The 27937-nt window shown below is 40.1% G+C and overlaps 1 protein-coding gene across 1 annotated transcript; it reads left to right on the top strand.

The window, feature by feature from the left end:
- Positions 1-972: 972 nt before the first annotated feature.
- Positions 973-27937, top strand: LOC308617837 (cell cycle control protein 50C-like; the record flags this gene model as incomplete). The annotated part of the gene is made up of 7 exons (XM_081235236.1): positions 973-1164; positions 4861-4971; positions 9986-10087; positions 11363-11450; positions 18248-18388; positions 24314-24523; positions 27509-27937. 7 exons carry the CDS (start codon positions 973-975, stop codon positions 27697-27699), a joined length of 1035 nt encoding a protein of 344 aa, XP_081091362.1. The 3' UTR covers positions 27700-27937.

Below are 27937 nucleotides of genomic sequence, written 5' to 3' on the forward strand. Positions count from 1 at the left end.
GTCTTCTTTAATACAAAAATAGTCCAACATATGGCTTCTCTGCCGAATGTTAATAGAAAAAAGAAAATTAGAAACTCACATGCTACCTAATTTTTTTAAAATCCTAATTCTACATCTTAAATGCATCTTGAAGAGGAAGTAATTATTAATAGCGTAATGAAAATGATGTTAGTGGATTTCTAATAAGTGAAAAAAAACCAATAATACCATATTGCAATATTGAACATTTAAATGATTATCTATTTTGCTCTTCCTTTCTCTTGCATCATTTGGGCTACTTCAAAGCGCGTGCTTGAGGAAAGGTTAGGAGGAGATGTTTTTCATTTACACTTTCTGCCAGAGCCTTTCTTATGGATGAAAAAATTGGAAACTACTGAGATTAGTCATCTGTGTTCTGCAATCCCTGTTTGCTTCTCCCTTCCTCATTATCACAAAGAGCAAAGTTAGCTGTAATCTGAGAGCATTTTCCCAACTTAGTTTATATTCGTGTTAAGGGACAACCACATTTGGGAAAAGCTGACAGCACTCACTTCTATTATCTGTATTAATCTTGAAGGATTTGGGCAAGTTCTTAAGGATAAATCCATTTTCCCCCTTTCAGGAAGGGTTGCCTTGAATTAGCCACCACGTCCCAGAAATAGCCCGTTGTAACTGCTTTCTAATGTTGCCAGATGTTGGTTTATACAGGCCTGCTGGGGACTGTTCCTCCTAGGCATGGTAGTTAGCACAACAAGCTTTTTGAGCCTACGTAAAACATACCCAACAATGGCTGATTGAAGGGAGCTGTGGAAATCGGGTCTGGTTAAGAAATAATATCGGGTCCGGTTAAGAAATAATTCCAGGAAGCAGAAAGACTTTGCGAGTGCAAAGGAAGATGCACGTAATTCTCAATATTACCATTATGTGGTATTACTCTGAGCAGTAATGTTATAAATGCCTCAAAAGTATATCTGGATCACCCGCAGAACCACAATGAAGAGGAAATCCCAGGACTGCCAGTCCAGATTGCCAGACAACAGTGCAGTGAAGCAGCAGCAGTTGCCCGCCTACAGGCTACAGCTCTCAGCCAACAAAATCCTCTCCGGCTTTTTTGCCACAGGCGTGTTCTGCCTTGGAGTGGGCGTCATCCTTCTGTTGTCTGCAAAGACCATCAAGGAAGTAGAGGTGTGTGTCCCATCTCACTTTTTTGATGCAATTTCTAAGAATTTTCAGCTTTGGGACTATAATGAGTGGTCAGTTTGAGAACCCAGCCCCGCAACAGGGAAGTAGATGAGACTGGAGCATCCCTTTTTCAGCAGGCAGGTGCAGATGGTGAAAGAGCCTCTATGTGGTGGCTTTGTTCATCCCTTCTCCCTCTTGAGGACAATCACTCTCACACTGGTCAGTTCAGCCGCATTTGTTTACAGGGGCCTGGCAAAGTCAGGAGCTTTTTATGCTGGCAGAGTACCGAGCAAGTGACTGGTAGAGGCGGGAGGAGAGGCAAGACCAAATGACTGCCAGGGACCCGTGAATCATATTGAAAAAAAGAGCGAAGAGCCAAAGATGTAGGTCTTAATTTTGCCCCACTTTCAAGCATTGTGTCTTTCCCTTTGCAAATAAATTCCATCTGAGATCATCGCTTTAATCCAGGAAAGGCAAGAACACAAATCTTTCTGGCCTCTAAAGGATACTTAGCAAAATAAACCAAGTTCTACTCAGAGTGAGAAAAGTGCAAGTTGAGCAGTGAACCCCTCAGTTACAAGCCTTTTGCCGATTTGACAACAAGCTGTTGGAGGATGAGAAGCCCAGTAGCTGGTCTGGGGAGGGGGAGCTCAGATCTTGTCTGAGGCCATGCCCGTATTTGGTCTAATAAATTAAGTACATGTTTCATGCAAATAATCTCTGAGCAGGTTATGTGATATCCCAGACTGTATGACCTCCACTCTGAAGGCAGCCATGGAAAGCTCACCCATTCCCTCTCCCCACATAGGCTAGTGGCAAAATTACCATGAAGGCCAAGTCTGTCAACCCTGATTTAACGTTCATGAGTGTCTGAAGGTGCTCAGAGTTCTTCTGGGTGTGTAGATGAGTAAGGTTTGTAAGAGTTGAACTCCATCCTCAATGAGCTAACGATAGAGTGAGTAAGGTAGTGTGTGCTAAGAACAGAGAGCTCAGCCACGGCTGGCGTGTTTGCCATATCCACAACCCCTTCCTTGCACGTCGCCAGTGCATAATAGGCACACACTTACTGAAAGAACGGATTACGGCAAATAGCGAGGACTTCAAAGAAGAAAATTGCATTTCAGGTCCCACTCCTCCTACCAACACACACTGCTCTCTTGGCTTTCCACTGAAATTTTCTGTGCCCCACCCCCCAGCTCCTGGCAGGTGCCCCTAAGTCCTCTTGAGTCCTCCAGTGTGGTAATGTAAACCACCAGGCCCCACCAAGTGAAAAAGGCAAAATGGCAGGAGGGAAGTAAACTTGCCTTGTTGAAGGCGATAGCAAAGTAATTGGCTTACAAGGTTGATATTCATTTCCATAAAGTTCTTCCTGTTTACTGTTCGATTTTCTCCTTCACCAACCCCTTTCTTTCTGGTTCTTCCCCTCCCCTTCCCATGTCCTTCCAGCTTCCTCCCTTCTGGGCACCCATCCCCACCCTCTTTGAAGTGCAGCCTCCATTAAGAGATAGCAATTGCTGAATGATGTCACCTTAGCCATGTGAGGAGAACCTCACTCCATGGTTGGCTAAGGCCATTCTGCAAACAACTTTCAACAGAATGATATTATCTTGATGTTAAGGGGATTTTCCAATTGACTTTTCTTTTAAGCCACTTCAGAGAGGACTGTTTCTAACACTTTGCTTTTATACAGGAAAATCAGAAACCACCCATAGAGGCCAATGCTCTTTTGCACATGGAAGTGTTTTGTTGTAATGGGTGGTAAGATGAATGTACTTAGATGCTTATATTTACTTAAATCATTCTTTAAGTATGCAGCAAGACTTGAACTATTATTTTTAAAAATACTGATGCCTTTTCTGTTAGTGACACTGCTTTCTAATTTTTTAAAAGCATTAAAGAACAGGGCTGTAGCTAATTGAGACCTATCAATAGCACACTGAACTGTGACCGAGGAAACGGGTGCTAGTTCAGCCAGTCTCTGATCCTGAGTATCAGGTTGTATCAGGATGTATAAGGTGTATCCCAGGCCAGTGTGGTCAATACACCCCTAGTAGAAGAGCTCGGAGCTGGCTTTCCTCTTCTCACTTAGGCCTGGGGCACAACGAGAAAGTGCCCTTTTTGCAGTTTACTTTAAGCAAGAATGATAATTCCTGCCTTTCCAAAATTCTATGAGGCCCAGACTATGATCTTTGCTGTCATTTTAGAGATATAGGTTTGAGCAGCAAGAGTAGACAGTAGATCAAAGACATGTTTCCCTCATAAAATGTTTAGAGCTAGAAAACACCTTGGATATCATCTACTCAAAAATTACTTGATCATGAAAGACATTTTTTTCTAATTCGGCATTGATAGAACTCTCTCAAGAATCCATGGAGTAGTGTGTATACTACTAAAATGACCTCACAAATCAATTAATTGCTAGCCAAAATGATGCTGATGAACAAAATGTGGGCCCTGGAACTCAGGATCAGAGACTGGCTGAACTAGCACCCATTTCCTCAGTCACAGTTCAGTGTGCTATTGATAGGTCTCAATTAGGTACAGCCCTGTTCTTTAATGCTTTTAAAAAATTAGAATGCAGTGTCACTAACAGAAAAGGCATCAGTATTTTTAAAAATAATAGTTCAAGTCATGCTGCATACTTAAAGAATGATTTAAGTAAATATAAGCATCTAAGTACAATTAAGTAACCTTTTGGCTAATCTTTAATTTAGTATCCACACTTTACCTCTTTGACTTCCAAACACCCAGTGGCTTTGCAAGCATTGAAAATTCCTTCTTTCTTTCTTGTTACTCTTCTCTCCCAAAGAATCTAAAATCCCATTGGCAATTTACTGAAGAGAAAGCCAGTCCCTTGCTTCCCTGTTCCTTTCCCATTCCCAGACTTTTCTAATGACTCCTCAACACAGTGAGGAAAAAGCAGCAGCGACCAGCAGGACCTCACAACCACCCCTGGGAGCCTGAGATGAGTGTTTCCTGGAGCGGAAGGGAAATGCACAGCCTCGTGGCCTCTCTCTGAGCCCCCCTTCCCCACTCTCCTTCCAGCTCCGTCTTCACATAACTGAGTCCTTGAGCCAGAGCTCACAGGATTTGCCCATTCGGGACACACTATCCTTTTTTAAAGAGTCCACTTATACCATTTTGCACAGAACTTAACTTTTAAAAACAATATAACAATTAAAAACAATTGCTTCACATACATCGATAACTACATTTTGGAAACACTTCTTTTTTCTGTTTGGTCATTTTTAAAAACTTCCTCTAGATACCATGTAGAATAATTCACTAGTATAAATATTTTCCATACAATAAAATGGAAAAACAGTGAAGTGACTTTCCCATAACGCTGATTAGACTCAGGCTGCAGGCCCAGTTCTCATGAGTCACTGACTAATATTTTCCTAATGGTAACTTTTTATGATGGAGGTATAAGGCTTCATCACAGCAGGTTACATAAATATGTAGTAGAAACCCTGAACTCCAGGTAAGTGGCAAAATGCAGCTGGGTCCCAAAATGAAAGGCTGTCAGGAGACCCACTTGTCCCACACATCCGCAGAGCTGCCCTTGGTTCATGTCCCAGATAGCACGCCCTTGACCTAGAAAGCTTGGAGACTTTGATGGACTCAGGACTTTAATTTTAAGATATGTACTCACATCCCTTTTTAATTAATAATTACTATTTTCCCTGCCTGACACAGATTAATTACACAGAAAAATGTGCAAATTGTGCAAAACTGCGGGAAAATGCCGCTCATTTTGACAAAGAATGCAACTGCTCCATTGCCTTTTTCCTTCCAGAGACAATGAAGGTAAGTGAGAGTCAAGAGCCTTCAGTTGGCTAGACGCCGCTCTGCTCCTATTTAACGTGCGGCAGTAAATTCACGAGCTCCACCAAATGCTTTCCAACACTGAAAATACAAGAAGTAGCGCAGGGCGGGGATCTTATAAAGTATGGAGGTTCATGTTCGACTCTCCCCCCCACCCCGTTTTCTTTCTTTGGAATTTCATTCTTCTCCTTGTGTCTAAATTTCCGGATTCTTTACCCACCCAGCTTTGTAACAATTCTTAACATCAATCAAACAGGTTCTATGCCAAATGTCAACACAGGAGGGGACCATAGAAATCGCTGAATCGAACCACTCATTTTACAGTGAGAAGATTAATGGGTTGAGAGGTTAAGTGACTTGGCCAAGGTCACACAGTGAGTTAGTGTCAAAGGTCACACACCTGGGACTCTCCTTGCGTCCTCCCCTCCTAGTCATTCCACACATACAGTTGCCTAATCCGTAAGGCGACTCTTGGCCTGGCTGTCAGGCACTGTGAGAAATGCCAAAGAAATATTAAGAGACATCCCTGCTTTGGGGCTGATTAAAGTCTCGTGTTAGTCCAGGTCCTCTGAGAAGCAGATGCCAAGACAGGATTAGATATGCCAGAGATTTACTGGGGGAACTGCCTGTGAGGGAAAATATGGAGGAAGCTGGAGGAGGCTGGGAGAGCTGTCAGACCACAGCACAGCTCTGACCCCTGGGAAGGAGAGGGAAGCAGAGTAGGAAGGAAGGAGGGACAGAGGGAGAAAAGGGTAGAGAGATGGGGAGGAGGGAAGAAAGGTCTTAGACTGCAGGGTATTCTTAAGAAAGTTTCAGCAACCCCAACAGAGAGTCCTTGCCTCAGTATCCCTGTTGCTGAGCTGTTGTCTGGGAGCAGCAATGGGAAGCATGGCCTTGGTGCAAACATAGGATGACCTCAGAGCACAGCAGCCACATCCACCCCTCGATTACGCTCCTCCTATTTTCTCCAAACTCTTTTTTTTTTTTTTTTTTTTTGGCGGTACGCTGGCCTCTCACTGTTGTGGCCTCTCCCGTTGCGGAGCACAGGCTCCGGACGCGCAGGCTCAGTGGCCATGGCTCACGGGCCCAGCCGCTCCGCAGCATGTGGGATCTTCCCGGACCGGGGCACGAACCCGTGTCCCCTGCATCGGCAGGTGGACTCTCAACCACTGCGCCACCAGGGAAGCCCTCTCCAAACTCTTTATGTGGAGATCTGCAGGGCTTTAGTCATGGCCTTCAGTCTTCATCTCCTCTCCGTATGCACTCACCTCCTTGGAAACATCATCTACCTCATAGGTTTAAATGCTATCGATTACCAATGCTCTGTTTTCTATCTCAGCTTAATGTTTCTAAAACTGAACTAATATCCACTTCTTCCCCTTACTCACTCTACGCCCATCTCCAGAAAAACCCTATTCCACCCACAGACAATCTCAGTTGAAAAGAACTCTGTCCTTCTGGTGCTCAGGCTAAAAGCCCAGGGGTCATTCTTGACTCCTTTCGTTCTTTCACACCTTGCATCCAATCCATCCTATTGGTTCTACATTCAAAATATATCCAGAGTCTGCTCACCTCTGCCCACCTCTGCTGCTACTACCCAGCTCCATGCCACCCTCACCTCTCACCTGGATTTCTATAGTAGCCTCCTATCAGGTCTCCCTGTTGTATCCATGTCTCAATAGAGCAGCCAGAGTGAGCGTTTTAAAGTATAAGTCATATCGTGTTATTCCTTTGCTCAGAAAATGCCTGCAATGGCTTCTCTTTCTACTCAGTGAAAAAGCCTAAGTCCTTACAAGGCCTATGTGATCTGGCTTCTTACTTCCTCCTAACTTCCTCTCTCCATTCTCTTCCCCACCCCCTCTCTGACCACACTGGCCTCCTCATTCCTCAAACAAGTCAGACATTCTCTTCTTCTCTGTACCTAACTAACATCCACTCGGCTAACTCCCCTGCTGCCTTCAGGTCCTGTTTGGCTCAGCCATCACCTAATCAGACTTACACTAGCCATCCTATTTCATACTTCATCCTGTCTGCTCACCTCACACCTCACTCCTGATTCTTATTACCTTACTGTAATTTCCATTTTTTCCATAGTACTTATCACCTTCCAACTTACTATATAAATGAACAGTTTATTATATGTATTGTTTATTGTCTGTCTCTCACTATTGTATCCCAAGCACCTATAACTATGCCTGACACCCTGTAGTTGCCCAATTAATGTTTATTGAATGAACATAAGAATCTTTGCTTCCTTCACAGGGGCATAGCACAGTATATTTTACGTGGTAGATGCTTAGAAAATGTTTGCTGAAATTTTAAATGAATGGAAAAAAAGATAAAGTGATAAATTATATTGCTTTATGCTTTAGGAAGCTTTGGTTTTATGTGTCCCTTTCCTATCTCCCCCTTGATCCCAGATGAAAGCATGTTGGCATCGGTCATATTCTGAATACATCTGTATCTCTAATCATTTTTGTGAGTAAGTCTGATGTAAATTATGAGAATATTACTGAGTTGTACTTGAGTTGTAAGTGATATCTATATAAAGTCCAGTGAGGGAAGTTTTATATCTGTGCTCTTTTGTTAAAGGTCAAAATTCTAGTTCTCTACAATTGTGTACTTTCTTGCCTTCTTCAACTCACCATGCTGTCCCCCCAAAGTAAAAGTTAGTGTTGCTTTTTTTTTCTTTAAACATTAGATATTTATTTTCTCACAATTCTAGAAATCAGAAGTCTGAAATCAAGGTGTCAGCAGGATTGGTTACTTCTTGGGGGACACAGGGTGCTTAAAATTTTGAAGAAAAAAAATTCAAAAGATAAAACCTTAAAGGGCTTCAAGTTCCCATCTGTCTGCATCCTTTGAAATCCTAAAGGCAAATAAGTGTTACCAGCTGCTAACCATTCCTTTGAGGCAAAGGCTTTCTCATAAAAATCTAACCAAACTACTCAGGGCAAGCACAGAGCCTTCTGCCCACAAGTTCACACACATTACACACGCTAGATGACACATCCACGCAAGGCTCTCTGCCTTAAACTAGGAATCATGCACCAAGTACCATGGAAGAAAAGAAACACTATAAAGTGCATTGTGCCTCTAGGACTAATCAAAAAGATGATGATCTTGGAGGACTTGTAAAATCTTGGACAAAGAATTATTGAAAAAAGTTTATTAAAACACTTCTGTCCCCAGCATGTGAGTGTTCTCTATTTATTTTGTCATGTTTATATGAGTATATAACTTTGGGTAAGTAGAATGCTCTTTTTAGCTTCCAAGAAAATGTATGGTAAGTTCCATTCCATGGATTTCATATTTTCTGTAGTTATGGGTCATCAGTAGAGGTTCCCTCCTTTGGTGAGGAAATATAATCTGTCATTCCTGCTATGCCTGGCTTGTTCACCTTCACATCCATGCTCTCTGTTTATGATGTTCCAGCCCACCTCTTAGGGCCCAGCATCTCCCTTTCTCAGTGTTCCAGAGGCTTTTCTCTTACCAGGGACTAAGCTCTTCAGCCTTTGTTGTTTTCTGTTACTGGTCACACTTACCATGACCCTTATTTTCAGCCTAACCTGAGTACCAGCTCCCGTCTTCCATACTCATCCTCTTAAAGGTCCTTAGGGCGAGGCCAAATTTGCATAGCATAAAAGAATCAGTTGACTCAGGGAACTGTAAAGTAATACTTTTGTATTTCTAGCACTGAACATAGCACCTGACATATGGGAGGCACTTAATAAAATTTAGGCCTTCATATTTTTAGATGCATACCTTCATTATTTTGGAGGTAGGTAGAATATTAATTATAAATAGCTACCTTAGACATTTACATTTGCATCATATGTGCTGTTAGTAAAATCTGTATCAAGCCCACTTGGAGAAGTTCTAGGGGGCTTCCCTGGTGGCGCAGTGGTTAAGAATCCGCCTGCCAATGCAGGGGACACGGGTTTGAGCCATGGTCTGGGAAGATCCCACAAGCCGCGGAGCAACTAAGCCCGTGCGCCACAACTACTGAGCCTGCGCTCTAGAGCCCGTGAGCCACAACTACTGAGCCCACGTGCCACAACTACTGAAGCCCACGCTTCTAGAGCCTGTGCTCTGCAACAAGAGAAGCCACCGCAATGAGAAGGCTGCGCACCACAACGAAGAGTAGCCCCTGCAACTAGAGAAAAGCCCTCACACAGTAATGAAGACCCAATGCAGCCAAAAATAAATAAATACAAATTAAACAAAAAAAAAAAGGAGAAGTTTTAGGGCCTTGGTATTTCACCATGAATGTAGAAGCACAATGGTAGCCTGTGATTGGGCAGCCTCATTCAGCAAAATCCATGAAAAGGCCCATCTCTCATGGCCACAAGGCTACTTACTGCTAAGGTGAAAACCACCTTTCTTCTAGATCAGTGAACTATTCCATCTTTTTGTCCATAACAAATAGTTCACCATTTCTTAACCAAGTATAATATGCCACAGTACTGTGCTAGATCCTAGTGATAAAAAGACAACACTGGAGCTGGACACCAAGGAGCTGGGCTTATGTCTTTCACATGGGCAATTGTGAACATGCGCCTAAACATGCTCAGTGGCTCCAATTTTAAATTGTGTTTCATGGATTTGCTTTGAGACCATGTGAATTTGATGCTTATCACAACCCCTAGGCAAAGCATCTTTCCTAGTATTGCTGGGAAATATTTGTAAAATCAAATTTTATATATTGAGAATACAAAGCCTAGTTATAAAATTTTTTCAAGGCAGGAATGTGGTAGCCCTTACAAAAACATTAAAAATAAGTTATGTAGTCATTTAAATAATTTTGTGTACACCAGGATTTTCCAACACTGATTTTTAAAAATAATTTCTTGGGTTTCTATCTGATATAAAGAAGCTTTCAGTTCACATCAATACTTTTTGGTACTACTTCTTATATTTTAAAACTCCTGTCCGTGTTTATTAATATTTCAGTTTATTTTTCTCTCTTCTTACATCTTGCTGTTCTACTCTACAGGGTAATATTTATATGTACTACAAATTGTATGGCTTCTATCAGAACCTCTATCGATATATTCTATCCAGAAGTAATAGCCAACTGGTGGGTACAGATGTAAAGGTAAGGCTTTATTTAATTTGGTATAATACTCTTTTTTTTTTTTAAGCCAGATGGATCTTTCAGTCTAAAAGACAGTATGGAAAATAAACTCAAAAGCTAAGTTTTTACAAGACAGAAATGCTCATTTCATTCTTGCATGAACTGAAGGGGCTGAGTATTCAGGATAACTGCTATTGAGAAGGAGCACTTTCCCTCTTCAGAGCAGGGATGTGAATCTTGTCCAATTAGATGTTTATCCTTTCATGCACCAACCATTTTTTTATTTGACAGCATTTTCTATTAAAACCAGATACATATTGGACTGCCCAAGTCTTGGTAATAATGAATGTGTCAGAAGGGCAAATCTTCAAGTACCTGTCAACCACAATTCAGGATTTATGTTTCTCTTAATAAAGTTGATGGCATACTGGAGCTGCTTCAAACAGAGTTTTTTGCTTCTTTGAATGACTGACACATCAATTAGATTTCAATAATATTTTCTCATACTTAATTTCTGTAGTTATCTTTAAAGTTGCCCATTTTAGTTGATGGATGCACCAACCATTTTGATAGTAACCTTGAGTGATTGGTCTCAGCCTAGCTCACTCTATATCCACCATTGTCCTTTTTATAACTGGGGGCTTCAATCAACCTAGTTTAAGGAAACTGGGCTCTACTTGATTGAATAAAGGCCTTTGGTTTAATGAATATTCTTTCAGACCTAAGGTTACAAAATTTAACTCTTGGTAAATGATATTGAGCATGCTGGCAAGAAAAGCTAGAAGGAAACCTTTTCTATACAGGCATTATATAAAAGGGATAACCAAATGGTTTTTAGCAGCCACTCTTTTTAAAATGTATTCTTGTAGTTTAGGTGGGTGGATTTCCCTGTGATAAGTCATTCAACTGTAGAATCACAATTTATGTACTTTTTAGAATATAAGTTACACTCTAATAAGAAAAACCTTTTAAAAAATATTCCATTGTGGGCTTAGTGTGGTATTTAGCACAGCAAGCAAAGTAAAATTTCTTCCTGTAGACATATTTGGTATGCTATGTACTGTTAATGAGGAAAGAAACTACACACACGTGCACGTACATACATACATACCTCCAAAACACAAAAATTTTCTAGTCTAGTTCAGCCAGCAGCCTGGGAACAGCAGGTAGCAGCCCATAATCTCGATCTGTGCCAGTGGATCAGCATGGGTTGATTTACACTTGCCAGTATTTTCACTTCCAGCATTTTAAGAGATTTTACCAAAAACACTTATTCCTGTATCATTTCTCATCCAGGATGTTAGAAACTGTGCTCCATTCAAAACCTCCCACAATGGGATCCCCATCGCTCCTTGTGGTGCTATTGCCAATAGCATGTTCAATGGTAGGTGTCTTTTCCTATCTCCATCATCTTCCCTTTCATGAGTGTGTAACAATCTAAATATCCAGAAGATTACTCCTGCAGCTGAGTGGCAGTTTATTTTTTTTAACATCTTTATTGGAGTGTAATTGCTTTACAGTGTTGTGTTAGTTTCTGCTGTAAAACAAAGTGAATCAACTATATGCATACGTATATCCCCATATCCCCTCTGTCTTGCATCTCCTTCCCACCCTCCTTATCCCACCCCTCTACGTGGTCGTTAAGCACTGAGCTGAACACCCTGTGCCATGCAGCTGCTTCCCACTAGCTATCTATTTTACATTTGGTAGTGTATATATGTCCATGCCGCTCTCTCACTTCATCCCAGCTTACCCTTCCCCCTCGCCATATCCTGAAGTCCATTATCTATGTCTGTGTCTTTATTCCTGTCCTGCCCCTAGGGTCATCAGAACCTTTTTTTTTTTTTTTTTAGATTCCATATATATGTGTTAGCATACGGTATTTGTTTTTCTCTTTCTGACTTACTTCACTCTGTATGACAGACTCTAGGTCCATCCAACTCACTACAAATAACTCAATTTCATTCTATTTATGGCTGAGTAATATTCCATTGTATATATATGTGCCGCATCTTCTTTATCCATTCATCTGTCGATGGACACTTAGGTTGCTTCCATGTCCTGGCTATTGTAAATAGTGCTGCAATGAACATTGTGGTACGTGACTCTTTTTGAATTATGGTTTTCTCAGTGTATATGCCCAGTAGTGAGATTGCTGGGTCACATGATACTTCTATATTTAGTTTTTTAAGGAGCCTCCATACTGTTCTCCATAGTGGCTGTACTGATTTACAATCCCACCAACAGTGCAAGAGGGTTCCCTTTTCTCCACACCCTCTCCAGCATTTATTGTTTGTAGATTTTTTGATGATGGCCATTCTGACTGGTGTGAGATGATACCTCATTGTAGTTTTGATTTGCATTTCTCTAATAATTAGTGATGTTGAGCATCCTTTCATGTGTTTGTTGGCAATCTGTATATCTTCTTTGCAGAAATGTCTATTTAGGTCTTCTGCGCATTTTTGGATTGGGTTGTTTGGTTTTTTTGATATTAAGCGACATGAGCTGCTTGTATATTTTGGAGATTAATCCTTTGTCAGTTGCTTCATTTGCAAATACTTTCTCCCATTCTGAGGGTTGTCTTTTCATCTTATTTATGGTTTCCGTTGCTGTTCAAAAGCTATTAAGTTTCATAGGTCGCATTTGTTTGTTTTTATTTCCATTTCTCTAGGAGGTGGGGCAAAAAGGATCTTGCTGTGATTTATGTCAAAGAGTCTTCTGCCTATATTTTCCTCTAAGAGTTTTATAGTGCCTGTCCTTACATTTAGGTCTCTAATCCATTTTGAGTTTATTTTTGTGTATGGTGTTAAGGAGTGTTCTAATTTCATTCTTTTACATGTAGCTGTCCAGTTTTCCCAACACTACTTATTGAAGAGGCTGTCTTTTCTCCATTGTATATTCTTGCCTACTTTATCAAAGATAAGGTGACCCTATGTGCATAGGTTTATCTCTGGGCTTTCTATCCTGTTCCATTGATCTATATTTCTGTTTTTGTGCCAGTACCATACTGTCTTGATTACTGTAGCTTTGTAGTATAGTCTGAAGTCCGGGAGCCCGATTCCTCCAGCTCCATTTTTCTTTCTCAAGATTGCTTTGGCTATTTGGGGTCCTTTATGTTTCCATACAAATTTTGAAATTTTTTGTTCTAATTCTGTGGAAAATGCCATTGGTAGTTTGATAGGGATTGAATTGAATCTGTAGATTGCTTTGGGTAGTATAGTCATTTTCACAGTGTTGATTCTTCCAATCCAAGAACATGGTATATCTCTCCATCTGTCTGTGTCATCTTTAATTTCTTTCATCAGTGTCTTAGAGTTTTCTGCATACAGGTCTTTTGTCTCCTTAGGTAGGTTTATTCCTAGGTTTTATTCGTTTTTTTGCAGTGGTAAATGGGAGTGTTTCCTTAATTTCCCTTACAGATTTTTCATCCTTAGTGTATAGGAATGCAAGAGATTTCTGTGCATTAATTTTGTATCCTGCTACTCTACCAAATTCATTGATTAGCTCTAGTAGTTTTCTGGTAGCTTCTTTAGGATTCTCTATGTATAGTATCATGTCACCTGCAAACAGTGACAGTTTTACTTCTTTTCTGATTTGGATTCCCTTTCTTTTTCTTCTCTGCTTGTTGTGGCTAAAACTTCCAAAACTATGTTGAATAATAGTGGTGAGAGTGGGCAACCTTGTCTTGTTCCTGATCTTAGTGGAAATGGTTTCAGTTTTTCACCATTGAGGATGATGCTGGCTGTGGGTTTGTCATATATGGCCTTTATTATGTTGAGATAGGTTCCTCTATGCCCACTTTCTGGAGAGTTTTTATCATAAATCGGTGTTGAGTTTTGTCAAAAGCTTTTTCTGCATCTATTAAGTTGATCATATGGTTTTCCTTCTTCAATTTGTTAATATGGTGTATCACATTGATTGATTTGCATTTATTGAAGAATCCTTGCATTCCTGGGATAAACTCCACTTGATCATGGTGTATGATCCTTTTAATGTGCTGTTGGATTCTGTTTGCTAGTATTTTATTGAGGATTTTTGCATCTATGTTCATCAGAGATATTGGCCTGTAGTTTTCTTTTTTTGTGACATCTTTGTCTGGTTTTGGTATCAGGGTGATGGTGGCCACGTAGAATGAGTTTAGGTGTGTTCCTCCCTCTGCTATATTTTGGAAGAGTTTGAGAAGGATAGGTGTTAGCTCTTCTCTAAATGTTTGATAGAATTCGCCTGTGAAGCCATCTGGTCCTGGGCTTTTGTTTGTTGGAAGATTTTTTATCACAGTTTTAATTTCAGTGCTTGTGATTGGTCTGTTTATATTTTCTATTTCTTCCTGGCTCAATCTAAGAAGGTGTGCTTTTCAAAGAATTTGTCCATTTCTTCCAGGTTATCCATTTTAATTGGCATATAGTTGCTTGTAGTAATCTCTCATGATCCTTTGTATTTCTGTAGTGTCACTTGTTACTTCCCCTTTTTCATTTCTAATTCTGTGCATGTGAGTCTTCTCCCTTTTTTGCTTGATGAGTCTGGCTAATGGTTTATCAATTTTGTTTATTTTCTCAAAGAACCAGCTTTTAGTTTTATTGATCTTTACTATTGTTTCCTTCATTTCTTTTTCATTTATTTCTGATCTGATCTTTATGATTTCTTTCCTTCTGCTAACTTTGGGGGTTTTTTGTTGTTCTTCTTCTTTCTCTAATTGCTTTAGGTGTAAGGTTAGGTTGTTTATTTGAGATGTTTCTTGTTTCTTGAGGTAGGCTTGTATTGCTCTAAACTTCCCTCTTAGAACTGATTTTGCTGCATCCCATAGGTTTTGGGTCGTAGCGTTTTCATTGTCATTTGTTTCTAGGTATTTTTTGATTTCCTCTTTGATTTCTTCAATGATCTCTTGGTTATTTAGTAGTAGATTGTTTAGCCTCCATGTGTTTGTATTTTTTACAGTTTTTTTCCTGTAATTGATACCTAGTCTCATAACATTTTGGTCAGAAAAGATACTTGACACGATTTCAGTTTTCTTAAATTTACCAAGGCTTGATTTGTGACCCAAGATATGGTCTATCCTGGAGAATGTTCCATGAGCACTTGAGAAGAAAGTGTATTCTGTTGTTTTTGGATGGAATGTCCTATAAATATCAATTAAATCCATCTTGTTGAATGTGTCATTTAAAGCTTGTGTTTCCTTATGTATTTTCATTTTGGATGATCTGTCCATTGGTGACAGTGGGGTGTTAAAGTCCCCCACACTTACTGTGTTACTGTCAATTTCCCCTTTATGGCTATTAGCATTTGCCTTATGTATTGAGGTGTTCCTATGTTGGGTGCATAAATATTTACAATTGTTATATATTCTTGGATTGATCCCTTTATCATTATGTAGTGTCCTTCTTTGTCTCTTATAATAGTCTTTTTTTTAAAGTCTATTTTGTCTGATATGAGAATTGCTACTCCAGCTTTCTTTTGATTTCCATTTGCATGGAGTATCTTTTTCCATCCCCTCACTTTCAGTCTGTATGTGTCCCTAGGTCTGAAGTGGGTCTCTTGTCAACAGCATATGTACGGGTCTTGTTTCTGTATTGATTCAGCCAATCTATGTCTTCTTGGCTGGGGCATTTAATCCAGTTACACTGAAGGTAATTATCAATATGTATGTTCCTGATACCATTTCTTAATTGTTTTGGGTTTGTATTTGTAGGCCTTTTCCTTCTCTTGTGCTTCCTGCCTAGAGAAGTTCCTTTAGCATTTGTTGTAAAGCTGGTTTAGTGGTGCTGAATTCTCTTAACTTTTGCTTATCTGTAAAGGTTTTAATTTCTCCATCGAATCTGAATGAAATCCTTGCTGGGTAGAATAATGTTGGTTTTAAGTTTTTCCCTTTCATCAGTTTAAATATGTCCTGCCACTCCCTTCTGGCTTGCAGAGTTTCTGCTGAAAGACCAGCTGTTAACCTTATGGGGATTCCCTTGTATGTTATCTGTTGTTTTCCCTTGTTGCTTTTAATATTTTTTCTTTGCATTTAATTTTTGATACTTTGATTAATATGTGTCTCAGTGTGTTTCTCTTTGGGGTTATCCTTTATGGTACTCTCTGTGCTTCCTGGACTTGACTGACTATTTTCCTTCCCATGTTAGGGAAGTTTTCGACTATAATTTCTTCAAATATTTTCTCAGACCCTTTCTTTTTCTCTTCTTCTGGGGCCCCTATAATTTGAATGTTGGTGCATTTAATGTTGTCTCAGAGGTCTCTGAGACTGTCCTCAATTCTTTTCATTCTTTTTTCTTTATTCTGCTCCCTGGCAGTCTTTTCCACCATTTTATCTTCCAGCTCACTTATCTGTTCTTCTGCCTCAGATATTCTGTTATTGATTCCTTCTAGAGTATTTTTAATTTCAGTAATTGTGTTGTTCATCACTGTTTGTTTGCTCTTTAGTTCTTCTAGATCCTTGTTAAATGTTTGTTGTTTTTTCTCCATTCTGTTTCCAAGATTTTGGATCATCCTACTATCATTACTCTGAATTCTTTTTCAGGTAGGTTGCCTCTTTCATCTTCATTTATTTGATCTTGTAGGTTTTTACCTTGCTCCTGTGTCTGTAACGTATTTTTTTGTCTTTTCTTTTTGGTGGGTGGTGCTGTATTCCTGTCTTACTGGTTGTTTGGCCTGAGACGTCCAGCACTGGAGTCTGCAGGCATTTGGATAGAGCTGGGTCTTGGTGCTGAGATGAGGACCTTTGGGAGGCCTCACTCCGATTGATATTCCCTGGGGTCTGAGGTTCTCTGTTATTCCAGTGGTTTGGACTTGGAGCTCCCACCACAGGAGCTCGTTGTCTGACCTCTGGCCTGGGAACCAAGATCCCGCAAGCTTTTTGGCACAGTAAAAAAAAAAAAAAGGAAGAAAGAAAGAAAAAAAAGGAGCAGTACAATATCAAAGAATAGAAAACAAAATAAAATTAGAAAGATGAAAAATATATTAGGAAAAATAAAACTATAATTGAAACAATTGCAACAAGGTAAAATAAAAGTACACCAGAAAAAAGAAAAAAAAAAAAGGTGGGGGTGGGGGGGGCGACAAGCCAAAAGGAGAGATCACTAACAAAGTATAAAGAATAAAATAAAATTAGAAAAATAAAAGATTTATTAGGAAAAATAAAAATATAAAAGGGTCAACAACAATGAATCACCAAGGTAAAACAGCACCCCAATCTGAAAGAGGAAAAAAGAAAAGAAAAGAAAAAAAAAAAAGCCTTGGGCTTCCCTGGTGGCACAGTGGTTGAGAGTCCGCCTGCCAATGCAGGGGACGCGGGTTCGTTCCCCGGTCCAGGAGGATCCCACATGCCGCGGAGTGGCTGGGCCCGTGAGCCATGGCTGCTGAGCCTGCACGTCGGGAGCCTGTGCTCCGATACGGGAGAGGCTACAACAGTGAGAGGCCCGAGTACCGCAAAAAAAAAAAAAAGCCTTGGCTACGGGGTCAGAGTTTAGGCGGTTGGAACTTAGGCAGGGGCGGAGTTTAGGGTGGGGTGGAACCTAGGCGGGAGGGGGGTGACGTTCAAGCGTGGGGCAGGGCCTCTGCTTAGGACCTGCGGGAAAGGGTAGCTGCAGCACGTGGAGAGGAGGGCCTCTGGAGTGTGGCGTTAGGAGTTTGGAGGTAGAGCCCTGGGTGGGGGCCTTGGAGGCAAGGCTTTGGCTCTGCGCTGCAGGAGGGAGGCTCCGAGGGCAGAGGATTAGGCCCAGGAGCCCAATAGGCTCCCAGGTGCTTAAGTGGACAGGGAAAGCACTGGCCGCATTCCCTTCCGTTCCTTCACGCTCCTCTCCCACCATCTCCCCCAGGGTCTCCCACATTGCTGCTGGACCCCTAATCGTGGGTGGGTCCCACTGGGTGTAGGATGAGTGGCAGTTTTTAAAATACTGTTTGTCTACATTATCCACTGATTTATGATATTTCATTTGCAAAGAAGTTCTCCCTTACCAGAGATTTGAAGTAGTTAGGAAACATGAGTCAAATGGAGTCTAAGAGTATTTTTCAATAATTGGGACCTTAGCAAGAGAAAGAATAGTCTTCTGATTCCAGCATCTATGCCATGTAGGCATGTGGAGAGTCTACTCAAACCCTGCTTTTTCAGCTGTGTCTGGTTGTGCACTTCCAAGTGTGGCAAAAAATGCTTACTTGAATCTAACACCGTTTTTAATTTCCCTACAGACACCATTATTCTTTCTTACAACCTTAATTCATCTATCCATATCAAAGTACCAATGATAAGGAGTGGAATTACATGGTGGACAGACAAGTATGTCAAGTTTCAGAATCCAAGTTTCCAAAATCTTTCTAGTGCATTTGCAGGTAAGATCCATACATTAGCTCAATATTCTCCTCTCTTTATAGAAACTTTGGCTTTGATGTGTGGGGGCATGTTTATGATTCCACCTTGTTTACTTCTTTGCTGACTACCTTTTGGTTATAATATTTCCTACCTGTGGGCACCTCCATCACATACCTGTCAGAAACGTGAAATGATTGGTACCCCAGTTCCTTCCAGTTTACCATTAGGAAAAGGCAATGTTCTAAGAAACTTGTTCCTTCATCTATAATTATGTGATCATTAATTTACTGTTCAAACTAGTGCACTTTTGAGAGTGAAAGGGGTCCCTAGAATAACTAAAGTTATATATTAATTCGAAAGTTTTATTTATTGATCAGTAAATTGACATTACCACATTGATGGGCATATAAAAGAATTCTATTACAAACTGTTTTAAAAATGAAATTATGTCAAAAATTAAAATAATATATCTGTACATTAAACCAACTTAAAAAAATACTTTAAATATTATCTAAATGCTAAAAGATAACATAAACAGAATAATTATTCTGGATACAGAGTCACACACTTTAATCAGTTTCTTGGCCATATCTGTCTTTATTTCATGCACCTGTATTTTTCTAATGAAAAATTTGGGTTTTTGTATTTTTAAAAATATTTTGTTAAAATATTTTTAATTTTTTCACAAAATTGTCTGCACTCTTTTTTTTTTTTTTTTTTTTTTTTTGCGGTACGTGGGCCTCTCACTGTTGTGGCCTCTCCCGTTGCGGAGCACAGGCTCAGTGGCCATGGCTCACGGGCCCAGCCACTCCATGGCATGTGGGATCTTCCCGGACCGGAGCACGAACCTGCGTCCCCTGCATCATGCAGGCGGACTCTCAACCACTGCGCCACCAGGGAAGCCCTGCACTCTTTTTTTGAAGTGCATTTTGTGGTTAATCAGTTTCAGATTGTTGCACCCTTAATTGATTCTTCTCTTTTGACTGTAACTTTTTTTTAACTGAGAAAATATCTAGGACTTCCCTGGTGGTGCAGTGGTTAAGAATCCACCTGCCAGTGCAAGGGACACAGGTTCTATCCCTGGTCCAGGAGGATCCCACGTGCCGTGGAGCAGCTAGGTCCGTGTGCCACAACTACTGAGCCTGAGATCTAGAGCCTGCAAGCCACAACTACTGAGCCCGTATATTGCAACTGCTGAGGCCCACATGCCTGGAGCCCAAATATATTTACAGGCAAGGTCCTTTTTTGACTTCGCAATTTTTCTATGATTTTTTTGAATGTTTTACTAAATTTAGATGCTATGAAATCTTAGATTTCATGGATATCATTTAATTCTCATCGAGAAGAAAATTTTATCCAATTAAAATAGGAGCTCCATGAAAATAGTTTTCACATAAATTGAGATATTTCAAAGCACAATTATAGAATTTAAAAATTAAATCTTGTACACGTTTTGAACTCTCATTATATAATATGTTCAATTGTTCCCTTGCTTTTATAGGGGTAAATTTCAATATTTTCTTGTTTGCAAACTTGATTTTCAATAATTACAATTAACTATATCCTCAAAAACTAAGGTTTGTGGCATTCCATGTGTAGAATAGTCTAAAACTTTACAACTATTTTGAATAAAATTCCACAAAAACTTAGAGGGCTTATTTACCAAGAAAAAGTTCAGGATCATTGTAGGACATATAATTTGATATAGAAAACAGTTCTTTGAAGGCTCAAACATTTCTAAAATTTTGGTTGATGATTTGTAGCAAAGACAGACCACATGTATTCTCATGCTGAAGCATTTCTTTAACATGTTTGTCATTGTAAAAATTTTGCAGTTCATTTCCTCTGTGAATGTATGAAAATATTTAAATTTGCACAACTACAGCTCTTTTTTTGATTAACAAAATATTGTAGCTTGTTTGGATACCGTTGTTAATTATATATGTTACACAACCAATTTTAAGCCCATTTCTCCATAAATTTCTCAATTTACTAAGAAAATTATCTTTACTCTGATGTTGTGCTCCACCAAATTTGCATTTATGTTATCACTATAAAACCAAAATATTGGGCTTCCCTAGTGGTGCAGTGGTTGAGAGTCCGCCTGCCGATGCAGGGGACACGGGTTCGTGCCCTGGTCTGGGAAGATCCCACATGCCGCGGGGTGGCTGGGCCCGTGAGCCATGGCTGCTGAGCCTGTGCTCCGCAGCGGGAGAGGCTGCAACAGTGGCCCGCGTACCGCAAAAAAAAAAGAAAAAAAAACCCAAAATATTTACACTTGATTGTTGAATTTTTTAACTGAATTTATAGTAATATTTATAATCATGTCAGTTTTATCTTCCACTATTGAATATTGAAAAGCTTTGCCTCGATTCCATGAAGAATCAAATAAAAAAAAATCAAACCAATGTATTCAGATGGATGAATACATCTGAAGACATTGATTTAAAACTGCTTCATTTAACTGTTTACGAGGTTCTTTTTGTGCTCATAGAGCCAAAACATTAAAGTTTTCCTTTGATTATAAAAAAAATAGTAAAAAAGTGAAACTAGAAGGAAACTCATTTGATTTAAATGAAAAGTCATGCTGACATAATGGTATAGAAGTGGACTTTCTGTAGCTCCTTGAGGTAAAGCTCTGTCTTTGAATACACTCTTTTTTTTCCCACATCTTTATTGGAGTGTAATTGCTTTTAGAAATAAGTGCAAACTTTTGAAGTAGATTCTGATGTTCTTCAGCAATTTATGTCTTTTGATTTTTACCATGGTCATTGATGTCATGACGGTTCCCATGGTGGGGGGTATATGTCAACCAACATTGCAAGTATCACATTCATCAACTTTCTTAAAAAAAACTGTGCTTAATTTTTCATTAAACATGTATGTTCCTTGTTTTAGCTCTTCACAGCCAAAAGGATTTATTAGCAAATAAAAAACTGATACCAAACAATAAGGTAGTTATATTTTTACACCATATAATAGATAACACTGTTGCAAGAGAGTTCAAACTACTCTCAGCAAGACTGCTCAGCATCTATTTTTCACACTACATCTTGTGCCTATAACATAATCTGTAATATCCCACATCTCCCACCAACCCCACTGACTTGCAGCCTGGCGGCTCCACATGTCTCACAGGCCAAAACAGAGGCTGTGGCCTAACGGGCTGTACTGTCAAACTGTGGCAGGGGTCACAGGGATATGTTATGTTTTGCTATGAAGGGCCACTGGTTATCTTTCATTAATTAAAGTAAGCACTCTGTTCACTATACATGGATATCTCTCACTACTAGCTAAGACCATGGCTGAAAGGATGAAATTATATGTACATTATTTGCTTGGGATAAGTGCTAAATCAGTTGAGATAATGGACAACAGACATAACCTGGGACTGTCTCAGGCAAACTGGCATGTATGGTCACTGTATCTGTAATTAAATTCCCAGTTTTTGAAAGGAACTTGGCAATATGCTATTGTTTTGTCTTACCATAACCACAAGCATATAACACAAAGCATCCTTGGCTTTCTCTTATCTCCTACTCCTACTCTTTCTTACTTCTATTGTAAGAGTTACCATGTTTTATTATAATTATCTATTTGAATACTTGTCATCCCCACTTTAGTATGTGAACCCCTTGAGGAAAGGGATTAGATCTCGTGCTATATCCCTGGTGCTTGATATAAGTGAGCAATCAAATACTTATTGTTGAGTGAATGGATGAATACCAAGGACCCAGCTGAACTTGGAAAGTGAGAGAAGTTGATGCTTCTTACACCATGCTTCTCATACTCTCTGGAGACATGGGATGGGGTAGGATTAGGGGTTGATACGGAAAGGCATGCTTGAACCTGCATTTTTCACTCCCTGGGTAACTTGGATATCACTGGCCTATAGGACACATTGACTTGAGCATGCACTCTGGCTGAAGTAGAGAGAGGGTGAGGTTCACATGCAGGTACCAAAGGCAATTTTGATTTCAATCAATATTCTTCTAGCAATAGCGATCGAATTCTTGGGAAGGGCCAACATTGCCACAGTTTTTGGAGAGAAAGTTTTTCCAGCAAAGGATTATTTCCAGAGGAAGTATAAGTATACCAACATATTTCAGATTAATCCAGCCAAACTTAGCACATGCTTTTATAAGCACTACAGCCCATGCTGAGAAAATAAGACTGGGTTTCTTTTAGGAGAAAATAGTCAGTGGTCAGAGGTGAGAAAGAATGGTTTCGTACAGATAGTAGAACCAGTTTTATGGAAGTAAAAAGTTCACTGGACAACTTCCTCTTGTTGATTATTTTAAAATTCAAAATGCTGTTTATTATCAGCTTCTGTCAGCTTTCATTGGAATCGCTCATCCCTTTATCAAGCATTGATTGAACACCTACCATGTGCCAGGCACTAGACTAAATGCCAGTGAAAAAATGATGAGGAAGACACTGAACTCAAGAGTCTGTTGCTGAGTGGGAGAGACAGCCATGCCCAGGGCGGTAAAGTGGGAAGTATGAGGATGAGAGTAAACTCAACAGACTTCACCTGGTGCTCCCAGCATTCCTACAGCACAGCACCCAGACCTACCAGGCTTCCTGGCTTTAGAACAGGTTTGCAACACCTCTGTTCTCCACCTTCTCCCTTCTACAAGTTCTTCCTTGCTTCCAACTTCGAGCTCTTAGGTACAGGTCTGCAGGGAGTATCCATGCAACACGATCTTCATGCACTTCCATAATCATTTCCTTAGAATGTAGTCCTAGGAGGAGAATTTCTGAGACAAAATGGATGCAAAATATATTCAATCTTTTTTTTAAATATTTATTTATTTATTTTGGCTGCACCGGATCTTAGTTGTGGCACGCAGGATCTTCATTGTGGCATGCGGGCTCTTCATTGCAGCATGCGGACTCCTTAGTTGTGGCATGTGAACTCTTAGTTGTGACGTGCATGAGGGATCTAGTTCCCTGACCAGGGATCAAACCCGGGCCCCCTGCATTGGCAGCATGGAGTCTTACCCACTGGACCACCAGGGAAGTCCTCAATCTTTTGCTGCATGTTCCTAGATTGCCAAAAATGTGGTTAATCCACACATCTATCTGCTCTGTACAAGAGTTCCCATTTCCACTGCCTCATCAATGGTTGTCATTCTTTTTTTCTTTAAACATAAACCTATTTTTAGGTGAAATGGTATCTTGTTTTAATTTGCTTTCTTTACATTACTAATGATGTTAAAGAAAATAGACATTCCCCATGATGCTATCACTGAATAACACCACTATTATAATTTTGCTGTATCTATTTTTTCAATGCTTTATTATACATTTTATATATTTGAATACATAATATACATATGATATTCTGCTTCTTTTAACCCTATGACAATATCATCAGCATTTCCCCCCACATTTCCTTAGAGTCCTTATAACCATTTATTTTTAATTAATTATTTATTTTTGGCTGTTTGGGTCTTCATTGCTGCACGTGGGCTTTCTGTAGCTGTGGCGAGCAGGGTCTACTCTTCATTGTGGTGTGCGGGCTTCTTGTTGCGGTGGCTTCTCTTGTGGAGCACGGGCTCTAGGCATGCGGGCTTCAGTAGTTGCGGCACGCAGGCTCAGCAGTTGTGGCTCGCGGATCTAGAGCGCAGGCTCAGTAGTTGTGGCACACAGGCTTAGTTGCTCCGTGGCATGTGGGATCTTCCCGGACCAGGGCTTGAACCCGTGTTCCCTGCATTGGCAGGCGGATTCTTAACCACTGCGCCATCAGGGTAGCCCATAACCATTATTTTTAATGGTTGTATACTCAGGTAGCTTACACACACATACTTTTTTAAAAAATTTTGTAATTTTGATTCCTCTTTCCTCAAGAATACGGAAGTTGTTTCATTCTCTACATTTTAAGAAAAACTAAAGGTGGTAGATGATTTTACTCAACCACATCCATTGTTAACTTTCCACAGGAACCACAAAGCCTCCGAACTGGCCTAAGCCTGCCTATGAACTAGATGAAGAGGATCCAGCAAACAATGGCTTCATCAATGACGACTTCATTGTGTGGATGAGGACAGCCGCATTTCCCACTTTCAAAAAACTGTACCGCCGGCTCCATCGAATAGAGCATTTTACTGAAGGCTTGCCTGCTGGTAGTTATAGTTTCAACATAACCTACAGTATCCTTTTATTCCAATTTTCTTTCTGGGGATGAAGGAAAATCAGTGTCCATCTGGATACTAGTTGTTGAACTATTTTATTCTATACCTTTCTATTCACCAATCGAATCTATATATATGTAAAAGAAATATATATTTATCTTATAGGCAGTACTGTCACTCCATCACCATATAGTTTGTCTCCACTTTATATATAACTAAATGTGTGTTGTTGTTTTTAAAGGAACAACAGTCAATAGCAGTATCAGGTAAGTAGGTATGGATAAGGAGGGAAGGGCTATTTCTGTCCCTGAAGAAAGATTAAGTAACACTGGGCCTAGAGATGTAAAACAATGAGGAGAAGCCTGCCGTATAGGATGGGATGACATGGAGGACCCTGGAAACAAAGAGAGAGAGGTTTACTAAGAAGTAAATTTGGAATATGGACTAAAAACAATGAAAACTGAGAGAGATTGTAGAACCTTTTATTTTAGGCAAAAGTAGCATAGACCAAGGGAGCCCTGGATTCAAGGGCAGGTTCCGTTCATCCAACCCACATGAGCCGTGCTACAAGCTCTGCAGTGAGGATGCTGTGTTCTTCCTCTATTAGGTACGAAGCCAGCTAGCAGGAGCCAGTGCTTTGGTTATGGACATACGGTCCACATTAGGAGACATACTTTAATATGAGATTCTGAAATGTTTTCACTTAATTTAAAAATACAAATGTAACTCTTGACTTAAGAACAAAAAGGACTTAACTTCAAAATGACACCAAACACTATCTTTTAAAAATTATATATTTAAACACAATTTTACTAACTCTGATCTTCAGACTTAGTTTTGAAGTCTCTTTCTGATTCTCCCTGAGGCAGAATTCTCTCAGAGGCAGGTCTTTCCAGGACTTGTACACAGCTTTGAGACGTCAGCCTGATTAGGCATCAGCAACCCCGTAGCATCTCAGGGCTACCGGCTAGGAGCTTTTCACGGGGCCCCCCAGCAGGCTAGAGGATCTGAACACCAAACTGTCTACCTCATTTGTTTCTTTACCTCTCAAGGAGCTTGACTGAGAGATTCTTGGGTCAGTGAATAACAAGGTGTGTTTCAGTTCAACGCTCCATCTTTTCTTCTTTTCTGTTCTAGAGCAAAGCACAAATGTCTCCACTCTGACAGGGGAGTGGGGACATTCCTTGGGCAGAGATACCCCCACTGATGTGACACCATCCCTACCTCTCAACTTATTGCCTCCTTTTGTTTACTGACCAGGAGTATGGTTTGCCTTCAGACATTCCTTTAGCATGGTCCCTAATTCTAGTCTATGAAAAGGAAAACCAGAAATTGCTCTGTCTTATACAGCATTGTATGTACAGATCAAAGAGTAAGCCATAGAATATTACCTTCTGAATAGGATTTCAGCAACCCCTCTCTCTCCCTCCTAGAAAATTTGAGATTGAAAGTTTCTTGGCAATAGTCTGTCAAGTTGGACCTTCTGTTCCCATCAACTTTTTCCTGTGATTGCCCTTACAAGTAAGGCAGTTATGGTAGCAATCAAGACACAGGAAAAAAGCCCATCATGTACTGCTGCCCTCATAATGCATTTCAGTGAGTTTAGGGTTGAGGAGAAGACAGAGTCCATGCTCCGAACAAAGGAGACACTATCTCTCTGCTTGAAACATGCCTTCCTTGGGCATCTTCGTTCACAGTCGTATTTTAATGCTGATAACTCTCAAATCTAAATCTTTAGCAAAAAACCTCAGTCCAGAACTTGAGTCCTATGCTTGTACCACCTGTGTTGAACCCTAGTGTGAGTATTATCTGTCCAGCCTCACTGCCTGGCTAGTATGCAAGGAGAACTAAGCCTGAGCTGCAGAAAATGCTACCACTTCTAAGGGAGAAAAGACCTGCTGTGTGAGGAAAAGACCCTCTTAATGGAACAGTCAGTCAGTCGAGTTGAGATGGCACCCAAGGACCCGGTGACAGTGAGGAATTTTGATGGAAAAGAAAGAGAACTAGCTTTCCTAACAAGTTTGTGCCTTTAAATAGTATGTTGCCAAGTGATCTGAGGCCTTTTAAGAGCTTTGCTGGGAAATGCTGTTGCTATGAGAAGCCTTTATTTGTTTATTAGTTTGGTTTACAAAAGGCACCAGATGTTTAAAAACCTCAGGCCACATGCATGATCAAAATGACATCATTCAAATGCTAACAATAGCAGAGCCAGTTCAAACACTTTCTCCCCAGCAGTGAGGGATGCTGACCTTTTCAAAACCCAAATGAACGCACCACCTTTAGTTTTCCCACCAAAAACGTTTTGCCATCTATCTCACTACTTTTTTTGCTCTTCACTCCTCTTGAAGAATTTTCCAAGAGGTAGGAATTCATACCTTAGCCTGTGAAGGACTTTAGCCTACCCTGGGTATTCTGATCCTTAAACGCAAATTTAGGTTTGCTGCAAAACCTATCTGTAGTCTTTTCATTTCCTTGGGTTTAGAAATTAACTATATTTGTTCACTAGTGAGTTGTCTATAAGTCATTCAGATCTATCTGTGTCAGAACTTCTTTCATAGATTACAACTATTTAGAGGGAAGACTTGTTTTTACTTAATTTCATTCCAGCAAAATACAACATACTGCTTGGTAAGGATTAGACTATATGAAATTGAATAGTCAACCATTTTTTACCAACAAAACCAGCAGTATTATACGGTTCAGGACTTCCCTGGCAGTCCAGTGGTTAGGCCTCTGTGCTTTCATCGCACGTTCGATCCCTGGTCAGGGAACTAAGATCCCATGTGATGAAAAGCACAGCCAAAAAATATATATGTGTGTGTGTGTGTGTGTGTATATATATGTGTGTGTGTATATATATGTGTGTGTGTGTGTGTGTATATATATATATATATATATATATATATATATATATATGTATAGTTCAACCTAATGTATTTAGGATATGTAGTGGTAGAGCTGAGAAGTGCTGAGACAGATCCTTAACAGGTTTTCTTTTCTTAGACTTTCCTGTAAACAGGTTCCAAGGAGAAAAAGCGGTTGTTCTTTCCACCCTGACATGGAGTGGAGGCAGTAGCCTTTTCTTAGGTCTTGCCTACATGGTGACAGGAGCTGTGACCTGGTTAGCCTTCTTTTCCATGTTGGCAGTTCACTTGAGGCTGAAAGAAAGGAAAATGCTCTTCCTCCAGCAGTAAAGTCAGACGTTAAAAAGAAGAGCAGAAAACACAGAAATGGACGGTGAAGTAATGGAGCCAAAGATCTCAAAATGACTGGGATATTTCATCAAGGGGAACTGGATTGACTGACCAAGTTCAATCCCAGATAGATAAATAATGAGAGTTTCAGAGTGAAGAAAAAGAAAAAGAAGAAGGAACAACTCCTACAGAACACCTACTGAACGCTGGCAGAAGACCTCAGACCTCCCAAAAGGCA

Source organism: Mesoplodon bidens (assembly GCF_964165515.1).
Source record: "Mesoplodon bidens genome assembly, chromosome: 5".
Classification (NCBI taxonomy): domain Eukaryota; kingdom Metazoa; phylum Chordata; class Mammalia; order Artiodactyla; family Ziphiidae; genus Mesoplodon; species Mesoplodon bidens.